Source organism: Pipistrellus hanaki (genome assembly GCF_964339955.1).
Source record: "Pipistrellus hanaki genome assembly, chromosome: 2".
Classification (NCBI taxonomy): Eukaryota; Metazoa; Chordata; class Mammalia; order Chiroptera; family Vespertilionidae; genus Pipistrellus; species Pipistrellus hanaki.
In genome coordinates, this window is record NC_140504.1 from 161,259,233 (window position 1) to 161,282,819 (window position 23,587).

At 42.5% G+C, this 23,587-nt stretch overlaps 1 protein-coding gene across 12 annotated transcripts in view; it reads right to left on the minus strand.

Moving 5' to 3' along the window:
- Window positions 1-23,587, minus strand: part of FGGY (FGGY carbohydrate kinase domain containing) — a 395,380-nt gene that overhangs the window by 319,999 nt on the left and 51,794 nt on the right. For 11 of the 12 annotated variants that reach the window (XM_084872970.1, XM_084872965.1, XM_084872968.1 and 8 more), the window contains one exon: window positions 4,991-5,079. In XM_084872970.1, the coding sequence (XP_084729096.1) occupies window positions 4,991-5,079 (89 nt within the window). Of the gene's footprint in view, window positions 1-4,990; window positions 5,080-11,291; window positions 11,431-23,587 lie in introns of those variants that run through there. The other variant, XM_084872967.1, reaches the window with a different exon arrangement.

Consider the following 23,587-nt stretch of genomic DNA (forward strand, 5'->3'; position numbering starts at 1 on the left):
TCAGCTGCCTCCTGCATGCTCCTCACTGGGGATCAAGCCAGCCCATAACCTAGGCATGTGCCCTGCTTCATGGGTTGATGCTCAACCACTGAGTCACACTGGCCAGACTCCATTGTGCTTTTTAAAAAAATTTTTATCACTGTTTTTATCTCATTTTATTACCAGTCATTTCAAATCTCCTTAGAAGAGTTATGAATATGTTTTTGTCTGATTATACAAAATTTCATTATTCAAATTTATGACTTCCCATTTCTCATGTTATCAAAATTCTGGACAGTTTCCCCACTCAACAGCTAGAATATGGCTAATTATTAAAACATTCAGCTTCAGCCAAAACCAGTTTGGCTCAGTGGTAGAGCGTCAGTCTGCGGACTGAAAGGTCCCGGGCTTGATTCCGGTCAAGGGCATGTACCTGGGTTGCGGGCACATCCCCAGTAGGGGGTGTGCAAGAGGCAGCTGATCAATGATTCTCTCTCATCGATGTTTCTAACTCTCAATTCCTCTCTCTTCCTCTCTGTAAAAAACAACAATAAAATATATATATTTTTAAAAACATTCAGCTTCATTTCTCAAACTGCAAAATGGTAACACCACGACTTGCTTTAATTAATGGTTTCAGGGCTAATGGGATGCACATTTGATAATATGCCTATTACAGATAAAATGCATGCAATAAATGATAATTACCATTATTAGTAGTATTAACAAAAAATAGCAATGATTATTTTCATTAATATAATAAAAATAATGGAGTTGAATTACAAATTAATCATAAGCCAGGTGGTGACTTTCTCATGACTCAGATAAACAAGAGTAGCTGCCATATTTTGAAGGATGAAAACAATAACTAACGGGGAGTGGGGAAACAGAAGAAGGGGAGGGGAGCAAAACAGATAAGAAGAGGTGGGGAATTCTTACCTCCTGTCACTGCCCAAAACAAGTCTGAAAGCTCTAAGACAGGTGAAATCCAATCACTTTTTATCCTTAACTCCACTAGAACAATAAAAAACACCATCTAGCCTTTTTGGCACACATTACCCCAAAGCCTCCCAAAACAATCACAGTAAGAGCCAAATAAACACCAAATCTGAACTTCTTCTTGGCCTAATGGATGCCAAGTTCATACTTTACTGCCCAAAGTTTTGTGTGTGTGTGTGTGTGTGTGTGTGTGTGTGTGTGTGTTTTCCATTCAATTTCAGACCCTCCCTCATCTTCCTTATTCTGGAAGAGAGGACAAAGGGCATATTCATTAAAAGAACCACACATTCTTTAAATAGTATGGTATGTACTGCACCTTTCATCCATAGTCTCTTCTAAGACCCTTTATAACCCTGAATGGATGTCCCATGAGGACTGAGGCTCAGGAAACAGGGAGAGAGGAAAATAAATAATTTGCTCCGGGTTCCTACAAACAGTACACAGAAAGAGAGACACTAACCCAGGTCAGTCTGACTACAAAGGTTTCCCTCTTTCCACTACGCCAGAAACTTAATGCAAAGACTCCCTGCCAAAATCGATAGAAAAAGGGAACAAAATAAAATCGCCAACTCCTTCAAAAAATCTCTCAGCACTGGATTGGAAGTTTTCCTGTTACCTCGCTCAATCCGTAACTAAACCCATGGAGTGGGTGCTGTCATTATCCAGTTGTACAACCGAGAAAGTTCAGAGGGGTTACCGGTTTCACCCTGTTTGGTGCAGGCTGAAATAGAGAAGGGAGAAAGAACTGGAGACAAAGGAAACAGCCAGAGAGAAAGACAGAAATAAGAGATAGGCGTGCCAGGAACAGGGCAGCCACCTTTGCAAGAGGAACTCGGTGCTGGCATCCAAGGTCCCCGGGCTCTGCTCCAGAATATCTTGAAGGGAGGCCTCTGAAGGTACCAGCAAGTGCGTAAGTATAGGGCAAGGGGCACGGAGAGGAGGACTGCAAATGTGTACTAATAAAAACAGAATGAGTCACAAGTGTCAAAGCCAATTAGAAAAAAAGGCAGGAATGACTGGACAGCCAATAAATCATTTCTGTGCATTAGCTTTCTGCTTGCTTGGGGTTTGAGACTGTCATGAGCAGAACTGGAAGCTCCCAGCATGTTCTGATAGCTAAGCAGGAGCTCTCCATTTTACTTTCTACAAATTCATATAACTTATTACTTGCATGTATATTCTGTTAGGCAATGTTGTCCAACATCACCAGATCATATAACCACCTGAGGCCCTTGTTAAACATAAAATTCCCAGGTACCTTATAGAGATTCTGATTCTATATGTAGGCTCAAAACTGGAAGCCTTGGGCCCTGTTAGTTAGTGCATTGTCTTGATATGCCAAGGTTGCAGGTTTGATCCTCGATCAGAACACATACAAGAGACAACCAATGAATGTATAAATAAGTGGAACAATAAATTAACATCTCTCTCTCTCTCTCTCTTTCTCTCTCTCTCTCTCAATAAATTAACCTCTCTCCCTCCCTCCATCCCTCTCTACCTCTCTCCTTCTCTCTCTCAATATTTAAAACACACACATACACAAAATAAACTGGAAACCACCACATTTAAATCTACCTGAGCCAGAGCTAGCTTCAAAAAGCCTACTCTTTAGACTACTCAGCACCATCAGAGAGAACTGGGGAGCAAGTCAACACTAAAAGAGAAGGAAAGCAAGGTCCTACTCCATCTATAATTGTGTTTCTGAGTCCTCAAGTTTTTCAGGCCAGGAGCATTGCCAATACCCACACTGTAAGTACTGCTTTGACTAAATAGATCCATTTAATTAAAATAATGAAAACAACTCTTTAACTACAGCACAAGGTCAAATAATAATAAAATAAAATAAAATAAAATAAAATAATACAATAAAATAAAACTACAGAAAGGAAAGGTACTTCCAGAACTAACCTCAGACAATTAATTTCACACCAAAAAAGGAATTCCCAAGATGACATCTTCACCCACACACCAGCCTCCCCATTGGTGATAATGGTGTCAGGGTGACTAATTGTACCTTCTGGGGTAAAGTTCAGACCATTCCCCAAGAGTATTCTCCTCCCAAGGGGTGAGTGCCTGGGGTTTACTGAAGCCATTTGTACATGCATGTGGATCCCCACTTCCCTGAGACTTAGAGGAACAACCACAGCATTGGTGATAGGGGAGGATAATCCAATGAAAAATGATGTGCCTGTGAAGTGTGTCCTCTTCTATCTCCTTTCTGGAAGTCCCTGCTGCTGAACCACCACGTTCTTATCAACTCCCTACAAGAAAAGGTCTGAATTGTAAAAAATGAGACAAATACAAAGAGCACCTCGAAAATGGGGCTCCTGTTCCCAGCGACCCTAAAGTTTGAATAAAAAGGAAAACGGGAAGAGTTAGCCCTTTCTGAATGAGCTAACTTTAAGAAACAATAACTGCCTCTGCAAAGATATGTATTTATACAGGTTTCTCTGTCCTCTGAGAATTATTCCTCACAGATTTTCTCAATACAGATTTTACATCATTTTCAAGATGAGAAGACCCCTCCCCATCCTGCTGCTCCCCCTTGTATATCCCCTAAAAACTGAGGTCAGAATGACAACAGATGTGTACACTTTAAGATTTCCTATCAAACCTGCCCACGTATATACATATGTACATATGGAGATCCATGCATACATCCACTCTTAATAATAACAACAACAATTTCACACTCAAAGAGTATTTTTCTATCTTTTAAAAAAATATATTTTATTGATTTTTTACAGAGAGGAAGGGAGAGGGATAGAGTTAGAAACATTGATGAGAGAGAAACATCCATCAGCTGCCTCCTGCACATGCCCTACTGGGTATGTGCCCGCAACCAAGGTACATGCCCTTGATAGGAATCAAATCTGGGACCCTTGAGTCCACAGGCTGATGCTTTATCCACTGTGCCAAACCAGTTAGGGCTCAATGAGTATTTTTTAATTGTCTCTGCCATGTAGCACATACTTATTTATAACATTCATACTTTTTAAAAAGTTATTCTTGACTTCAACATATATATACCTCTACACTCTGCAATAATTCATTAATATAAAAAGAAAAATAGGTTCACTAGACACCCATTCAGCTTCTTTAAAAACATATCTCTTATGGGAGAAAAAAATGAAGGGGTTAAGAAGTACAAATTGACAGTTATAAAAACAGTCACAAAGATGTAAAGTACAGCATAGGGAATATAGTCAATAACAGATTAACTATGCAATGTGTCAGATGGGTATTAGACTTATTGGGATGATGACTTCATCTAAATACATAAAAGCCTAAGCAACTGTTCGACCGTTAGCTATGACACACACTGACCACTGGGGGAAGATGCTCAACACACAGGCATGGAAACATGGAACAGACTGATGAATCTCAGAGGGAAGTGGGGAGGGAGAAGGGTGGGAAGAGATTAACCAAGGATCTTATATGAATACTAGAGGCCCGATGCATGGATTTGTGCACCAATGGGGTCCCTGCACCAGGTCTCAGGGGGTCCCGGATTGTAAGAGGGCGCAGGCCAGGCTGAGGGACCCAATGTGTACTAGGCCTCTAGTAGGTTTATAAATGTCTAACCAATATGTTGTACATATGAAACTAATATAATATTGTGTGTCAACTGTAATTGAAATTTTTTTTTTAAATATGTCTCTTATCTTATTCTTAGGGGCCAAAAAATATATTTTCCTTTTACTCACTATGTAAAAAGTACCTTTGGAAAAAACACTCACATTTCATAATGGACTGTTCATGTCTCTTTCAAATGTGTCCAATTTCAGTGAATGGTCTTCACCTTGGATACCACATTCTGGCCTCCTAGGAACAGTGGTGCTTGGGCATTTGCAGTGAAGGTAGAAGATGGGTTCAAGATGTTTCAAGTATGCAAAATCGCATGCAGATGTATAAACAGTGCGTCTAGTCAAAGCGAGTTAAGAAAACAATATACATACAGACACCCGAGAATGGATGAGCGCAAATAAAACCTAACTTGTAATTAACATACCGTGCTGTGACACCTGTTGCCTTCCACGATAAGAAGTCTGGGAGATCAAAGAAATGTCCCGCCTTATCCCAGCAAGTCTCTCTCAAGTTCTGCCAAATAAAATATATATTAGAATCAATTATGGGCTCTTTTCTCTACCCCTCTCCTCTTTCAATAATGTCTCAAAATTTTCTAAACAAAAGCATAGCCAACAATGCCCAATAAAACATCTGTTCAGTAGCTGAGAGAGGAGGTGATGTAAAAGCAGTACCTATTATATATAGGAAAGAAAAATTGGCAATTATTGATCCTTCCAAAAATGACCACAATTTCCCTTTTATCCTTCTTTGCCAACCTGGAGGGGTCAGAAACACACTCTGTGAAGGTGTGCAATCCATCTTCCCAGTGAAGGGCCAAAGGATATGCTTCAAGACATACAAGATTTCAAAGCTGAACAGCTGAATGCTGGGAAGAAAACCACACTAAGAAATTAATGCTTGAGACAGAACATGGCCTGCCTGTGTAAAATTCTCCCCAGACCAACTAGTTCCCAATAATTCCTGCCCTCAAAGAACCTCCCATCTAAGCCAAGGAGAATGGCATGTAATCAAGTTATTATTATAAGGTTTTAAAACATTTGTTTTTCCCATGCTGCCAATGGGGTCAGAGTTTTTCTTGCCACTGGGGATTTTCTTTCCTCTGGGGACCCCACCTGGAATATTCATTCCTCACTCACCACCCCATGCCCGCCCAGGACCCACATCACCCAGCCCCCTGGGGTTAATCCTGACCAACCTTCTCTGGAGAGACCTTCCAGGATCTCCTACTAGGCCAGGCCTGGCTCTCAATACCACCACATGATTATGTGTGAATGTCATTCTTTCCTGCTAGACTTTAAGCTCCATAAGGTCAAGGACCTTGTCAGTTTATTCACCACGATGTCCCATGACTGTCTTTCTCTTCCCCCTAAACAGGACTGGACCCTTAGTTGTGAGGTACAAACTTTGTGACTCCATTTCCTTCCTCTGGACCAGGATGGACATGTGACCTGAGCTAATCAGCTCTCTTCTCCAAAGAAGGGAGAATCAGTATCCAATGGAGTCATTTAACTTCTGCCTATGAACGAAACTGGAGGTGAGGGAAACTTGGAAACAGTGAGGTGGTCATCTCCTGTACCTGGAGAAGTAGAACTTCATAAAGAGAAGTGGGAAACAGACTAGAAGCAACAGCAAATAAGGTTTCCTACCACCCAGGCACTGTCCATGTCTTGGTTCCAATGATCACCTCCCCATGAGACTACAAGAACAAAGACTGTATCATAAGCACATGGGGACTTGGGGACTCTGAGGGCAACAACTCACAAGTTCAGAAGAGACACAGGCCAGTGTCTGCCAGAGGGTGACACATTGGAGGCACTCAATAAATAACTGTCCAGCAACCAAACTGCTCAGTTTCACCTCCTGGTCTCTCAGGTGGGAAGGGCTTCAGAATTTATAAAGGGCTTCCAGATGTGGTGTCTCCTCAGAACAATACAGAAGTCCTGAGTGTTATCACATCCATTTCACAGACATACAGCTGGCCTTTATGGACATCGGCCCTCCAATTCTATGAGTTCTTCCTGTTTCCTCCTTCCCCACCACCACAACACAAACACAGGCATCTATGCACAGCAGAAAACTGAATATTACCCCGACACAGGCTTCCTTTAAAACAACAGGAACAGCAAAAGGATTCTGATGAGAACAGTCCACTTTCTATACTTGTTGTTGTTTATTTCTTTAAGTTCCGAAGCATCTAGATAGAACTTCTATCTAGAAAGGAGGAAATTTATCTTTGAATATTCACATATGTTAATGCTAAGCAAAACAAAAACACTTGAAGTTGATTACGCCTGAAACAACTATGAACTAGTGGTATCTTTATATACTAACAGGTCATAATAAAAAAAATGGTAGCCAATTAAACTCGTATGTGAGTCAAGCTAGTGAAACTAGTATTCCTCCTGGGTATTCCAAGGAATCTCTTTCCATGTGCTTTGTGGCTTCCATGGTTGGTTCTCAGAAAGAGAAGAGGCTGCCTCCTCTGACAGGCTCCAGAAATCCAAGACCAGTCACCAGAAATGAACCACTAAAGCCACTGCAGCAACAACCAGGGCTTCAAGCCAGAGCTGAGCAAACTTCCAAAACTCAGAAAACAACTGCTTCTGTTAGAGCTGTGGGGTCATGAAAGACCACGCACAATGAGAGCTTTCAGCCTGTGGCCACGCAGACAGCCACTGTGGGCAACAGCTCCCAAGCAGAACATTTCAGGGAACTTCAGTCCTCTTGCCAAAAAGACACACACTGAGGGTAGGAGGCACAAGGCAGCCGGGAGCATCATTTATTCCTGAGATCACGTCTGCTTCATTGATCAAAGCCAAGGACCCAGTTCATCCTATCTACAGGAGAAACCAGAAACAACATCTTATTAGGAGTCTGAGATGTCCTTAAAAATGCATGTGGTCTAGAGGTCTAGAGGGCAAGACGACAATGGTCCCTGCTTTCACTACAAGAGCAGCCTGGAGCTGAGCCAGCAGAGGGAAGGGTGAGTTTGTTAGATGAGAGGCAATGTCTCCAGAAGCTTGATTCCCCTCACTCCGAGAGGCTGCCAGACCACCTGTGAAGACCCCACGCTGTTCTCACATTGGGCCACCTGATTCACAAGTGCTTGCTCATCAAATGCCACTCTGGCCAAGGGCATAGGAGCCCACATGGATGAATTATTAATCTAGTTCCATTGGGAAAATCTCTCCATCTCTTCCCTTCCCCAGTCAGTTCAGTCCCAGCAGAGGGCCTCGACCTTACTGAATTAATTCTGTCCTTGTAATCACGAGGTCTACATCAAGACACAGTGACTGCCCTTAAATTCTCCACAGCATACAACAGTGCTCCCATGTGCCTTGACTCATCTGATTCTCAGAAAGATTCTGGGGTGTGCAGGCCATACATAATAGTCGAATAGGGAGGATGCAGAAACTGTGGTTTGGATGACAAGGGCTTAGCCCGATGTCACACACAGCACTGCCAGCTCTAAAGTGACATCCTCCCATTATGCCACAGCCACCACCACCCCAAGGCCCCAGATCCATCAGGAGGTGGGTTTTGGCCTTTGAGAAGGGTCATGAAAGAAGTTACTGTCATTCTTTAAGGAGAAAAAGAAGAAGGAAAAAAAAAGCCCCCCCAAACCTAATTTTTTACATATATAATTCTTTTTTTTAATTTCAGAGATTTCACTTTCAATCCTGGGCAATGCACTTACCTTTTCTGAGAGAACATAGAGCAGGTCTCAACACACGCCAATGTTAGTGTATCCTATCACACAATAGCTAAGTCCAATTCAAGCTAGTTGAGCTCTGTGCCAAATGGGTTAAGTCTAATCTCCAGTTACCAGGCAACTAACAAAAATGAGTCTTTTTAAGAAAAGAAAAGGAAAAAAAAAAAAAGAAAAGAAAAGAAAAAAAAAAGACATCAACCATGATTTGGGGTGTGTGATTTGGCAATAAGCCTTCTGCAATCCAATAAAAATCCTTTGAGCAAGCAATCCCCCAGGCTTGAAAGCAACCAAAGGAACAACTCAACTTTTTTTTTTTTTTTTAATCATGTATTACTTCATAAAACAACAGCACTTCTTGGAAGGAGGCGCTACCCAAAGCTCACACAGCTGCAGGTCTCAGCAGAGGGTGGAGGAAGGACAGCATATCCAAGACTCCAGGCCAGGCAGCAGCCACCCAGGCCTTGGGGCAAGGAGACACAGCACTCTCGCCGCTCCCTCTGTGGAGGCAATGAGGTCTCTGGTGGCTTCTGGACACTGTGGGAACTTGTGTGAAAAATGAGGCAGATACTGCAAGGCATGTCGGGAGACACCAGGGTCTAGGAGCAGCTTGAGAAAGCAGGGATGACCAGTTCCAAGAGGGTCATCCAAGTATTTTGTTATTAATTGCGAAGGGATTCTATGTGGGCTGTCTGCTGTAGGCAGTGAATAAAAGGGAGGGAACAGAGCTCCCTAACTCCTCACCCAATAAATGATCCTGCCCAAGCATTCCGAATACTCACAACGCTGTTCTCCAGCACAACAACCCATAAAAAAAAAATTAAAAAAAAATAAAAAATCAAAGCCTTATCCTCACTCTGCATTCAAGACTCCAAATTAGGGCACAGGCTGATCGTCCAGAGAGGAAAGCTGTATCAGGAAGAAACTTAATCCCTGGATGTCATTCTTAAAAGAAAAATGATGCAAAAAACATAAAGTGGGTCATAACCCTCAACCAGAAACTTCCCAGAGTGAATGAAACAATTGTGTGTTTAAAACCATCCCAGAGAGAAAGATCTAGCACTGGACATGTTGCAAGTCAGACAGACAGATACACTGAGAGGTTTGTGCTATGAAAGGCATCCATTTCTAAAAACTTAAACTCACCCTTCCATTCCTTTGTTGAAAATGGTTCGACAGTTCCTCATGGCCTAAAACCACATTTTATCTCCTTGGCAAGGTTCTCAGGACACTTAAGAACCTGGCTCCAATGTGGCCATTATTTTTATGAATTCTTCTGGACATATCTGCCATCACCCCCTCCTAGCTCTCTCCACCCTGCTCTCACCTCATTTCCCCAAATGTATTATGCATTTTTATATCCCCATGTGTCTATGGGAACTAATGCCTCTACTTGAATTGACTTGCCCATCTTGCCCCAAACTTCTACCTTTGCTTTGAATCCAGTTCAAATGTCATCTTTCCAGTGAATCCCTCCATCCTCTGATATATCTTAACTAGAAACCCAATGCACAAAATTCATGCATGAGGGGTGGGAGGGAAGTAGGCTCAGCCCAGCCTGCACCTTCTCCAATCCAAGACCCTTGAGGGATAGCCAACTGCCAGTTTAGCCCTGATTCCGCAGGGATCGGGCCTAAACTGACAGTCGGACATCCTTCTCACAATCCAGGACTGCTGGCTCCTAACTGCTCACCTACCTACCTGCCTGGTTGCCCCTAACTGCCCTCCCCTGCCATCCTAATCACCCCATAACTTCCCTGCCAGCCTGATCACCCCCTAACTGCTCCCCCCTGCTGGCCTGATCACCTCCTAACTGCTCCCCACTGCCAGCCTGATCGGCCCTAACTGCCTCTGTCTCAGCCCCTGCCACAGTGGCTTTCTCTGGAAGGATGTCTGGTCTAATTAGCATATTACCATTTTATTAGTATAGATTATATATTCATGTGCCTAAATGCACCTCAAAATGACAAACTCCTGGAGGGCAGAAGCCAGCTAGCTTACTCATGGGAGAAAAAAAATGCAAAAAGTTTCAAGAGGCATAAAGAAATTTAAAGTCAAACCCTTTTAAAGTCAAAGTGGAGCTGGAGAAAGATGTAATTCATTTAAGATGATGTATGACAATATGTAATGAGTCCAACACCAATGGACTTATTATACGGTTTGGGTGAGTCAGCCATATAACTTTATCACATTATTTTGAGTGTGGCCATATAGCTGCCTCTAATGAGTAATCACAGAGTTCAGAGAAGAGAAAGAACTTTGGGATCAGGGTGGCAAGAAAAGACTTCATGGGGGAGAGATTTGAGCTGAAGCCAAAAGGTCAAGTAAAATAAATAGCTATGCTACTGGAAGAGTCGCATCCTAGAAACAAACCCCTGAACTGACAAGTAAAAGTTACCCCCATCAGAGAAGGATTACCAGTACCTTCATAGAATTTATTCATAAAATAAAATAATTCCATAATGCAATTTCAATTTTTTTTATTTTCAAGAAGTGGATCTCTATACACATCCTCCCTCCTGCCACCACCTCCTCTAGAGCCCTTCTGTTGTACAGAAAAACAAATTTATAATCCACACTAGAGCTGATCTCCCAACCATAAAAATGTTATCACTGGCAAGAAAACTGATCATATTCAGCAGAGCGGACTTGGCCCAGGAATGATACCACCACATGCATTAGGAGAATGAGGCTTTGGTATGTGGGCTCTAAGAACCTCGGAGTCAGGCAGACCTGAGTTTAATTATTGTCCTCACCACTTCCCAGCTGTGTAGCTTTAAGCAAATTAATTTCTCTAAGCTCCAATTTCCTCAAATGCCCTATTACTAGCATCTAACTCAAAGGGATATTGTGAGAATTAAATGCAATAATGTAGAGGGCCTGATAAGCCAATGAGTTTCACTCTAATTACTGCTACAGAGCTTGGTGTTTTTCAAAGCACTTTAACGTGCATGATCTCATCTGATCTATATGATTCTTTAAGGCAGGGAGAGCAAGAAATTATAAAACTCACCTTGCATGTTAAGAAACTATAATCCAGAAAGAAGCCACAACAGGACTGTTCCAAGGTCATACATGGAGAAGTGGAAAGACAGACTGAAACGTAGATCTCTGTGGGCCAGCCCAGTACTACTTCATGTGTCTATCTTCCTAAAGCCTAACAAAATGCAGAAGGGGCAGGAGAAAAGGAGGTGTCATGTGACATAGATAGCACCACTTCTTGTGGGCGGTATTGTCTATGAAAGGAAGGGAAGGAGGGGAAAAAATGAGGAAGGAAGTGAAGAAGTCCTAATATGAAGAGAAGGCTTTGGGATATAAAGTCTTGGAACAAACATGAAAAAAGTAGACGAGCTGGAAAAGTGGAAAGCTCAGAAGGTCTTTCCTAATATCTCATTCTGTTGGATCCCTTCACACCATTCTCATTGCTTATCTGTCTCCTTCTTGAGCTCCTTTCCTTAGTCGCCCTTTTAATGTCTATGCTACCAGAGTTCTTGCCTATCTACTCTTCTTACTGTTCACACTTAGGGAAATCTCAATTACTCCCATCGTTCTGACCAAATATAAGCTGAATAACATGCCAAATCTCAAACTCCATTCACACTCTCTTCTGACACATGTCTCCTGGATGTCCCACTGCACTTCTAACTCAACATTCCCAGGATGAACTATGTTATCTTCTCCAAAATGTTTTCCCTTCCTTGATTTTCTATGTCAACTGTCCAGTTACCCAAGGGTCATCTATATTTCTCTCTCATTCTTTACACTCAATCATCCTAATTTAAATTCCCAATTAATTTATGAAGAAGTTCCCATCTCTTCACCCCCATGTATAAATTAAGGTTCTTCAAAGAAATAGAGCCAATAATCCAATAGGAGATTTTACACATACACACACAGTTGACCCTTGAACAACACAGGGGCTAGAGACACAATTGAAAATCCTCATATGACTCTTTTTTCATATATATTTTTATTGATTTCAGAGAGGAAGGGAGAGGAAGAGAGAGATAGAAACATCAATGATGAGAATCTGCATATGACTCTGACTCTCCAAAAAGTTAACAACAGGCTTTCATTGGTATCCACAGGGAATTGGTTCCAGGACCCCCAGCAAATACCAAAATCTGAGTATGCCCAAGTCCCTTATATAAAGTGGCATAGAACAATGAAATGTACAGACACAGAGAACCAACTGCATTTTTTTTAAATCTGTGTATATGTAGACCTATGCAGTTAAAACCATGTTGTTCAAGGGTCAACTGTGTTGGGGCTGGTCTTATGACTTGCTTTGGTCAATGGAATGAAGAAGTAGCACTGTGATAGTTCTCAACTGAAGCCCTGCTTTTGCCTTCATGGAATGTAATGCTGCCATGTGAGGCAGTTCAATCTGGCCTGATGGAGGATGAGAGGACAAATGGAACAAAAACTAACTATCCAGCCAAGTGAAGGTCATTCAAGAGAGCTGAACAAAATCAAGATTAGCCAAACCTACCCAGCATTAGCCAAACCTACCTACTTCCATAGTCTCTTGAATGAATTCAGTGGAAATCAATTAAGGCATCTTTCTGAGCAACCTGCATAATAAACAACCTTCAAATAAGCAACCTGCATAATTACTAGGGTTAAAAAATTGGTGGTTTTTTTACACCACTCAATTTTGAGGTGGTTTGTTACACAGCACCCCCTAACTTTTAAATCTTACCCCTTCAATTTCCATCCCTATGTATAGCTAATTAGAATACAATGATCTACATAAAGTGTAAATTTGGCTATGTAAATCATTTATTAATTAAGCAAGTATTTATTTGGCATCCTCTACATTTCAGGTACTACACTCAGTGCTAAGAAAATGAGCAAACTATAGGGAGCTTCCAATCTAGTATACTATGCACCCTTCAACATTTTCTACTACCTCTGGAGTGAAAGATCAAATTCATTAACAAGACATACAATCCATATCTTATTCACCAGCTTCATCTCTGAACACTCTGAGATACCACACTACATCACCCACATCCACTGTGCTTTTTCTTTCACCATTGTATTTTTATTCATAGTGTACCCTATCTGAAACATCCTAACATGTACTCATCAGTTAGGACTCAACTTAAATGATACCCACACCATGAAATCTTTCCTGATTCCAAAATTAGGTGCCTCTATGGTACGCCCCATAATATTCTGTGAATATCCCAACCACACTTCTCATCATCTGTTTGTGTGCCTGCCTCCCTCATTAGACTGAAAGCTCCTAAGAGGCAGAGACAGTGTTTATTTTTTTTCTCAATCTCTCTGTTCTTAGGGTCCAGCATTGTATCTGATATATAAATGATGAATAACATTAGCTGAATGAATAAAAGAAATGAATGGGCAGAGATGTACAAGTTAAATAGAAGTTTATGGAAATAGAAATGAGAAATGAATGGATAAATAAATGAGATTGTGAATAAGAACTGTCCCAGTTTCTCTTTTCTCATTCAAGTAATGGCTTTTCATAGTCTATCTTAGGAGCAGAGACATATTCTAGCCAAGCCAGACTGCCAGGAAGATAAATTTCTCTTCTCGGGGTGAGCAGGTCCTCTGGAGAAGTTTCATTTTAATTGGGAAATGGATTCATTCACTTCTTGGCTTGGACGTCTGGGTCAGTGCAGCACCATGCTGAATGGCTGCCAAGCACCACTGGAGAGGGGGATGCAGCAGGAAAAGGTGCTCCATCAAATGTCGAATGCTCTGGGATATCTGAGGACAACCTGTGTCAAGTTCAGGCTGGCTTGCATGGATGCCCCCTCTTCTTTCTTCCCCAAATGTCCTTCAAGCCAAATTTAGTTATCCCCAAACCATAAAGGATCGGTATACTTTACAGTTCCAATATGGCATTTCTTTGGGGCTTCTTTGGGTATCTATATTCTTCCTTGTTTATACCACTGTTCATTTCCTACAAGAGCCACGGCTGAGAAATACCTTCCCTACTCAACTTGTAGAAGAAGATCAACACTTCATAAACCCTTCCTTACGGTGGACACCTCATGGTCCAACATCACAGGCAACATCCCTTCAAGGAACACTACTTGCATCTTCTGTGAAGGGTCCTTGTGGAGGACAATGAACACTTCAAGGTTATTGTGATCTAGCTCCAGGCTTCCTCTTTACCTCACATGTCAATGACTTCACCTATCAGCACCCCCACAGTCCCCAATTCTTCAAATGGGCTGACACAGTGGCAGTTCAAGTAATGCAATATCTACTCTACACTGAGGTGACTGCACATTTTGCTGTCTCTTCTACAGAGCCACATTCCAAGGGCGGCACTAATACCTCATGGGCGCATGTCCTTGAGACAGCTTCTCTTAGACTTCCTTGTCCCATAATAATTAGAGAGAACAATACTACTGCCTATACCATAGAGTTGTTGAAGGAACAAATGAGCAAAGGGATATGAAGTGTTTAGAACAACATCTGACACACTGTAAGCACCTCTTAAAAAATTGTTCTAATGTTAGTCAGAATGTCAGTTCTAACTCCTGTTTCCATCTTTAGGAAGGACAGGGGCTTTCTAGACTGATACACCTTAGTTCAAACCTTGGTTCTCCCATTTTTAGTTGTGTTGGCCAGTACTCATCTAATATCTTTGGATCTCACTTTGCTAATTTACAACACTATTTCACTCATGGTATTGTTAGTAAGATTCCATTTAATGAGATTGTACATGTTAATATGCACACCCTAGCACATTTCCAGTAAATTTCAATTTCCTCCACAAATTAAAATTTTATGGTGAGAACTGTCTTCCCTACTAGACTCTTAGCTCTTTTTAGGGAAGGGTTTAACTTATTAATCTGTATTCCTAGACTTAACATGAAATAACTATTTCTTAAATGACATACTTATTGAACATTCAACAATTTATCTATAAGTTCCAGCTTGCAGCCAGGTTTGTGTAAGTATGAAGACGGGCCATGAAAGGTAAGAATGAACTGGTCCTGACCCTCAGGTTGCATCCTGGATAGAGCAAAGAATCTGTGTATATGTAGCCCTCAGCAGGAATGTATAAGTAGTAAAGAACAACTCAAGTTCTAAAATACCTGATTTATAAATGAAAAATACATCCTGTCCATGAAGAAAAGATACTATTATAGGCAGGAGGTAGAGGGCAGGTATTACTGAGGAGGTAGTGTTTGACCTTAGAGTAGAGGGAAGGCAAAGACGAAGGCAGATAGGATGGAGGGCAGTCCAAGCTGAAGTGACTCCCTGAGCAAAAGTGTAAGAAGAAGCATCAGATGCATCCCTGTCCACAAAAAAGGACCCCTAAGAAGGGCAGCCTGAGAAATGTGTGCTGAAGGAAAGGAAGGGTAAGTCTGTATTTGGATTAGATACTCAAGGCAAAAGGGAAGGCAGCCACACCATCAGTCCTAAGCAGGGGCGACTGGTGGATCCAATTTTAGGACTGTTAGGACAGCAACAACTTGGTGAGGTGTCTGGAGGGGAGAAGTATGGGAGGCAGGAGAGCAGTATCTATGTAGAGAAAGAGTTTGGAAAGAAAGGAAAATGGAGGCTAAAGGGAAGATGAGCAAGAAAGAAACTGTAACAAGAAAGATTAAGAAGAAGGAGATAAAATTAAAGACAAAAGCGAAAGATGGACAATGCAAGAAAGAGAATGGGGTGAAAAGAACAGGTTTCACATGGGAAATAAAATGAGAAAAACAGGAAAAGAAAATAAGAGAAAAAGACAAAAAGAGAAAACGATGTGTAGAAAACAACAGCAGGACCATGACAATATCCCCGTTGAGACAAAACATGGAGAAGGTAGGGCAGAAGCCAGAGCCCAGCTGGGTCAGCACTGTCTCTCCTCTGGGTGAATGAAGTCATGGATGATGTCACCGCCTCTGAGTCACACGCCCACCCCAGAAGAGCCCAGCCTGGAGCTCAGACCCACCCTCCTGGGTAGGAGGAGTTAACTCAGAGCTCTGTCCTCTGGGGCACTGTCTAGTCTAGTCCTGAGATGACTGCAATGAGGAGGACTTGCCCAGAGAGGAGCACTCACAGCTTGTCTTCCCTAGGGTTTCAAGGCCGACCCTCAAGTCAGAGAGTCAGACAAGGTGTGGTGAACAGCTTCTCTCTTTCCTCCGACTGTGCCAAGGGAAACTCGCTCCATCCTACGATGCCAGAAAGCAAATTCCTATCATGAATAGTATTGAATACATAATGGGGACTCAAAAGGTGGTTTTTGACTGACTCACTGGGCTGCGCTCACATTCTAAGCTCTCACCACCCTGCATCTTGTTTCCTCGCGTTGCCAGACCTTTCCCCAGGCTCCTCCATCCACCAGCCTGCCCTCTGCAAGGAGTCACCCTACCCTAGTGCTCAGATAACTCAAACAGCCCCCAGCCTATCACCTCCTCCACACTCCACTCCACTAACTGTAGCACCTCTTCAGATTGACCTAAATTTCCATTCCACTCACAGTGCACTGTGACCTAAGTTCTGTCCCTCTTCTAGAATATGAGCAGCCTGAGGACAGGGACTCTGCTTTATTTGCTGCTCTCCCAGCAGTTAACAAAGTACCTAGATAAAATATAAATTTCCAGTAAATGCTTGTTGATGAATGAATGGGTGTCCTTGATCAACTCTAGCAGGAGCTCAGTAGTACCACTTCTAAAATATATACCAATTCCTTTTTTTTTTTTTTTACATAATATATTTTTATTGATTTCAGAGAGGAAGGGAGAGGAAGAGAGGTATAGAAACATCAGGGTGACAGAGAATGACTGATTGGCTGCCTCCTGCATACCCCCCACTGGGGACTGAGCCCCCAACTAGGTATGTGCCCTTGACCAGAATCGAACCTGGGACCCTTTGGTCCACAAGGCAATGCTCCATCCACTGAGCCAAACCGGCTAAGACCTAATTTCTATCATTCAAACAGCTAAAAGACAACACCCTATAACTTAGAAGTTAATAGTGTGAGTGAAACTGCTCTGGAAACATTGCTTGCAGCCTCTGAGAATGAAATTACTCTCCCTGATTCCTCTACTCCTCCAACCCCTGGCTGGTGAGCTGCTGTGGAAAGAGCACAGGCCACAGTTAGATGTGCTTGAGATCCCAGCTCTTGCACTCGCTAGCTGCATGAAGTGACCTCTCCCAGCCTTTCCCACCTGCTCCAACAGGAATGATCCCTGCTCTCCAAGTTGTCCATAAAGAACAATGCACATTTTATTGCCTTTCCCTCTTGGCTTTCTTTGCTCCACCTAGAAATAAGTATATGAGAAACAGACCTCCCTAATTTTCCTTCCAAAAGGCAACTTGTGCCATCATCATCATCATCTGAACATACATGACCCCCACCATCTCCTGATACAGAATATACATCCACACCATTTTACAGACAGAAAACTAAGGCCCATAAGTGACATGAATGGCCCATGCAGATGTTAAGTGGAAAGCCTGGGGTGAAACCCTGACCACTGGAATTCCAAACCCAATCCTCCTTCACTCCTATCCAGTTGCTGCTTCTCAGGACATGGGAGGTGCTCGAAAAATATTTGCCCAGTGATTCACGCTCTCTCCCAGGTCCTCGGCCTTGTCTCTGACCCCCAGCCAAAGCCAGACCACAAGGCCTAAGGCCAGACAACTGCAATAGGCCTCACTCTGGCCCTCATTCTCTCCTCTCTCTCTTAGGTTCACAGAATGGCAGCATTAAAGGAAAACTCCAAGGTCATGTAGACTTCCCAAATGTCAAACCATGACCTGGTGCTAGTCCATGACCAGTACTTTTCATTAGTCAATGGTGAAGTCAGACTCATGCAGCTTTTTGAGAGGGTGTAGGTATGGGTTATTGGTGAGGCTGCAGAGTTGAGATTAGACTTTCCTTTATTACTGAGGTCACTCACAAGTTTGGCCTAATCCATAAGCTTGTCCATATGGGAGGGATTCAGACAGACACTGGCTTTTATGGGGATCCCTAAGTCACTTCTATCATTCAAACAGCAGGCTGGCCACTGCTTGATGCCTAGAGAAAAGCCTCGAATGAGGTCTTGGCTGTGGAAGTACATCCAGGGCCCCTCGGTTCAGAGAGGTAAGGAACTAGTTGAGTAATTTACTCATTTTATCAAACTACCATCAGTGAGGGTGAATGCAAAGGGGAGGAAGTGGCCAAGTCTTTAAGAGGCAACTCTAATGTGCTGGGTCACAGACCAAAGAGGAATGTGCTGGAATGTGTGTATCTTAGGTACACAACCAGCAGATCTCACCCCATCTCAAGCATGGTTCTTTAATGGTAAATCTAACTGAAGACAACTTCAATAACTTTTTATTTTAGAGTTCATATTTTATCTTAAAAAGTTAACTTGGTCCTGGCTGGTGTGGCTCAGTTAATTTAGCATTGTCCTATGCACAGAAAGGCTAACAGTTTGATTCCTGGTCAGAGCGATTCCTGATCAGGATTTCTGATCCCAGGTAGTGGGTGTGCAGAAGGCAGCTTTAGCTTCACTCTCCCCCCCCCCCCTCCCATCCTCTCTCTCTAAAAATCAATTAAAAATCTTTAAAAAAAAAAAGTTAACTCAAACAAATATGTCCTCTGGAATTTGAAATGTAAACTACGAGAACTATCTCTCTAGGTGTCTCACCTGTGGGCTGGACAGGGGGACCTTCTCTGATAAAGTCTAAGGTTTGACCCACTAACCTTGGCAACTCCTTTTTAAATCCACTCCCTAGAGTTGGAAAAATTCAGTTTCTGTTCCAATATTGCAGAAGTAACTTAATTCCCTCCAACTCAGCTTCCTTATCTACAAAATAAGTTATACCATCCACCTCACAGGATTTTCTGAAGAATTAAATGAAATAGCAGACTTAAAAGCACAGAGCAGATATGTAATAAATTTCCATGCAGGAGTTGATGATGTTTGTAGATAGCAATCAAGCAGGGTCAATATCTTAGACAGGATTTATTAGGGGTCTTTAATATTTCAAACTGCGTTCACAAGTCTAAGGATGTCTCCACTTACTGGAAAAACTTTAGGTGGGCTGACAGATGGAAAGCAAGTGCAATAAAACATTAATGGCAGAATCCACATGATAGTTCTGAGTGTTCCCTATAAAATTCTTTCCACTTTCCCACATTCTTGAAATTTTTAATAAAATGCATGAAAATAAGGCTTTCACGGCTTCTTTGGAAGCTCCTTGAGATAAAGGATACTCCTGCCTCCTACCTTGTCTCCCGTCATCAGGCACCATGCCTTCTACATAACAGGTACTAGACAAGTTTGTTTCACGATGAAATGAATGTATCTCTGCAACAGCAGAACACTTCTGCTCATTTAGAAGATAACAGAACAATAACAAAGAGTAAAACCAACCCACATGTCCACAGAGATAAGATTTACTTATCCTTCCAGAAGAATCCCTTGTTTTGCAACCGTTCTGACTGAGGGCTGCTTCTTCCCTTGCTTCCATCAGCATCTACCTACCTCATGCATCCATATATTCAATACAGTTCCCTTCAACGAGGCTGATCCTGCTAAGGAGTTCCAACATCACAACACACTTTAAATGCACTGTCTGTTGTAGGCTATTTTCATCCAGTAGGTGTGACCTCCATTTTAGCCAGTGTGAGAAAAAGAATTATATGTAATGTTTGCTGTACATCAAATCTTATCATGTAGGCATAAAGCCAGCTGGACTTAGCCATCTTTCTCACCTCCCTGGCGACACAAGAACAGCCTGCACAGAGGTCAGAATGGCTGCCAGCAAGGAGGTGGGCACGAGGGGGTTACTACCACAGCTGTCTCGTCTGGTTCTGACCAGGAAACATGAATTCATTTAGCAAATATGTTCTGAATATGTTTTCAATGCCAGGCATTGTGTTTGGCTCTGAGGACACAACAGACAAGTATATTTGGCCCCTGCTCATAGGCAGGTGAGGAAGGAGCATGGATGGTGCAGCAGAAGAAAACAAGACAGGACTGAGAGCCAAAAGGACCCTCAGGAAGACCAATCCTGACACCTGTGGATAAGTCATTTCATCTGCTGAGGCTTGTTGCATTCAACTGTAAAATGTGGCAAACAGTAATATTTATCTCACAAGGCAAAGTCATAGCTCAAATAAAGAAACCAGATGTCAAAGTCTGCCATAAGCCATGAAGTTAAATCCAAAATATAGTACTGTAACAATAGCTGACATTTATTAAATGTTACTAGGTATCAGGCCAAGTCCTTTTCTCTTTTGTCTGCTTTTTTAAAATTACTTTGATGGACTATACAACTAAAAGAATACGGTATCTATTTGGCATATTCTGATATGTGAGTGCAAGGACGGTAAAGAAATAATTCGCCATCCAGGTCATTGAAGGCTGGCCATCAGCCCCAACACCCCATATATTCAGTGACTAGCCCCGTTTATGGGCAGACCACCCCGGAGAGAAAATCCACAGCAGATGCCCCAACAATAGCTGAAAACAGTGTCCTCGCTGCTCAAGGTGGGGAGGAATCTTGTCCGAACGCAACAGCACCCTGGTCTAAGCATTCTAAAGAGAGGCTATTTGATTCAGTATTTGAGTCTTGGACTCTTATTCTCTCAGGGGATGAAGGGAGCAACCTGAAGGGGTTGTCCACCTCAAGGAGAGGTGTGGAGGAGTTACTGCCTCCACCTAGAGCCTTTGCTTCACATATAAAATCAGCTGTGACTCATGCTAACAGGACTGTAGCCAAGGGGTGGCTCTGGGGTGGAAAGGAATGGTAATGCTCCCAACTTCCTTTTCCACAATGGGGAAGAGAAAGTTAACCTAGGCTCAGCACGTGGTGGATCTTGACTTTGGAATGGAGCTACTGGACGGACACACCCAGCCATAAAAAATGGCATGATAAATGTTCTCACAGTTCATCCACTCACCCGTTAAAATATTTACTGTTATCAATGTTAAATACTAAGCAGTATGTGACCCTAGATGCCAGGTACACACACTATAGTGTGATAAATTCCAAGTCAAAGTAAGGGAAGGATGCCATTGGGGACACAGGGTAAGAAATATTTAAGAGAGAAAGTCAAGGAAAGCTTCCTGGAGCCTTGAAGAATTAGTATAAGTTTTCCCAAGTGAAGGAAGGAATTATTATAAGTTTTCCAGGCATAAAGAAAAACCATAAAGGTCACTTCATGCAGCGAGCAAGTGTCCAGAGGTGTGTGGGCATGATACCCTTTGAGCCACTGACCAAGAAATGCACCATCTGGAAAGCCTTTCCATTCCTCTCGGCATTCTATTAGAGGAAAAGGAATGATGGGTTATTTGAAAAGCTTCCCACAGCCTGGGTCTCCAATCCAAATGCCTGGAGGGGTCTTGCTGAAAAAGAAATGAGTGAAGCAGGCTGGGTGGGGACTGCTGGGAAATGAAGGACACCTGCCCCATCTACTCAGCTCTGGCCAATCCCTGCCACATGGGAATGTGGAGCCGGGATAGCCAAGTCCTTTGGTTATTTTCTCTAGAGAAGCAGAAAGTCTGAATTTTTATGTACAATTTCTTAGTTTATAAATGTTGGAAACTAATTTTAACTTCCCCCCCCTCCCCCAAACACGGGGTGGGTCAAACACAACCCATCTGGGGACCAGATTCAAGCCTCTGGTTTGCCTGCCTATAACCATGGCCCATGGGAAGGAATGAGTGCACTCTGAGAGCAGGCAGTGAGGGCCAATGAGAGGAGCCCAGGAGCTGGAGGCAGGCAGAACCTGGTGAGAATTCTGGGTAGACCAGTTACATGTTGTGTAGCTTTGGGGAAGCGACTGAAGCCCTCTGGGCCTTCCTTTCCTCATCTGTATAATGGGATAAAATTATGCCACTAAGGGTTTTAGAGAAGATACTACAGATGAAGCACCCCCCCCCCACCCCCAATATGGTGCTTTTTGGGAAAACAAGCCCAAGAGAGGGGGGGAATTCCATACTAAATAATGAGGAATTGTCAACCAGGAAAGTTAGCTATGACTATAAAGATTATTTTTTATAGGAAAATATTTTCTAAAAAAATAATAGTTTATTGATTTTTTAGAGAGAAAGGATGAGAGAGGATTGGAGGGAGGGAAGGAAAGAAACATCAATATGAGAGTGCGGCATCAATCAGCTGCCTCCTGCAGGCCTCTTACCGGGATCGAGCCCGCAACCTTTGGGTGCCCAGGAGGATGCCCAACCAATTTTATTTTTTAATGAAAAATTGTTAAGAAGTAATAAAAGCATTAGCATGTGCTATAACAGTAGCAAACTATTCCAACCATAGATAGTGTCCCATTATGAATAGTTTTTGTATATACACCAGTCTCTTATGCTATACAGATAATTTCTTAAAAACAAATGCATTTATAAGATTACACATTCATCCTGCAATTGTTTTCTTTAGTAGTACAGTGTAAACTTATTGTTGCTCCACAAATATTTATCATGTACTCAGTAAATAGCAAGAGTGATTTTTTTTTTTTTTTTTTTTTAGGTTGTAAAACAGATCGCATCACACCAATGCTTAAAATCCATCAACCATATCCCACTGGTCTTAGAATAGAATCTAAATTCTCACCCAGGGCCTCAAGGCTAACCAGGATCTGGCCCTGCCTACTGCCCTTACATACCTCCTCCTACTCTCTGCCTTGCTCATTCCCTCCCAGCCCTGCCAGCTCCTTGGCTGATCTCACAGGTGCTTTCCTCCCCTGGGTGAATCTGCTGCTCCCTCTTCCTGAAAAACCTCATCATTCAGGCCAAACAAAAGTTCCCAAGAGAGAACTCGGAAGCCATGCCAAAGCTGCTCCTCTGTGTTTTCCCTTCATAGCAAGCTTCCAGAAAATAAAACAGTCTCCTTGTCTATTTTCTGCTCTCTACACTAGAATCTAAGTTCCCCAAATCCTACCCAGGGCCCTCATCTGTCTTGCTCATCCGATGCCCAGCACATTGCCTATCACAAAGGAGACACTCAATTTTCGTTTAATGAAGAAAATGAACCCACCACCCATTGTTCCTGGCCTCAGATCCTCCTGAAGTCATCACTTACAAGTCTCTCCCTGAACTAGTTTAGTCACACCTTGCAAGGCACACAACTGAAGAGGCAGGAGATAAAGTGAAAGGGTGATGCCCATGCTTTGGATCTGAAATGCCAAGGTTCAAATCCCAGGCTTGCCACATATTAGCTGAATGACGGTTGCTTAACATCCCCAGGCCCATTTTATCACCCAAAAATGATGTTACTTACTTCACAGGGTGGTTGTGAGGATTCGATGAGTTAACATGGATAAAATACTTAGAAGGGTGCTAGATATATAATAAGCATTATATATACTTCAGCTAC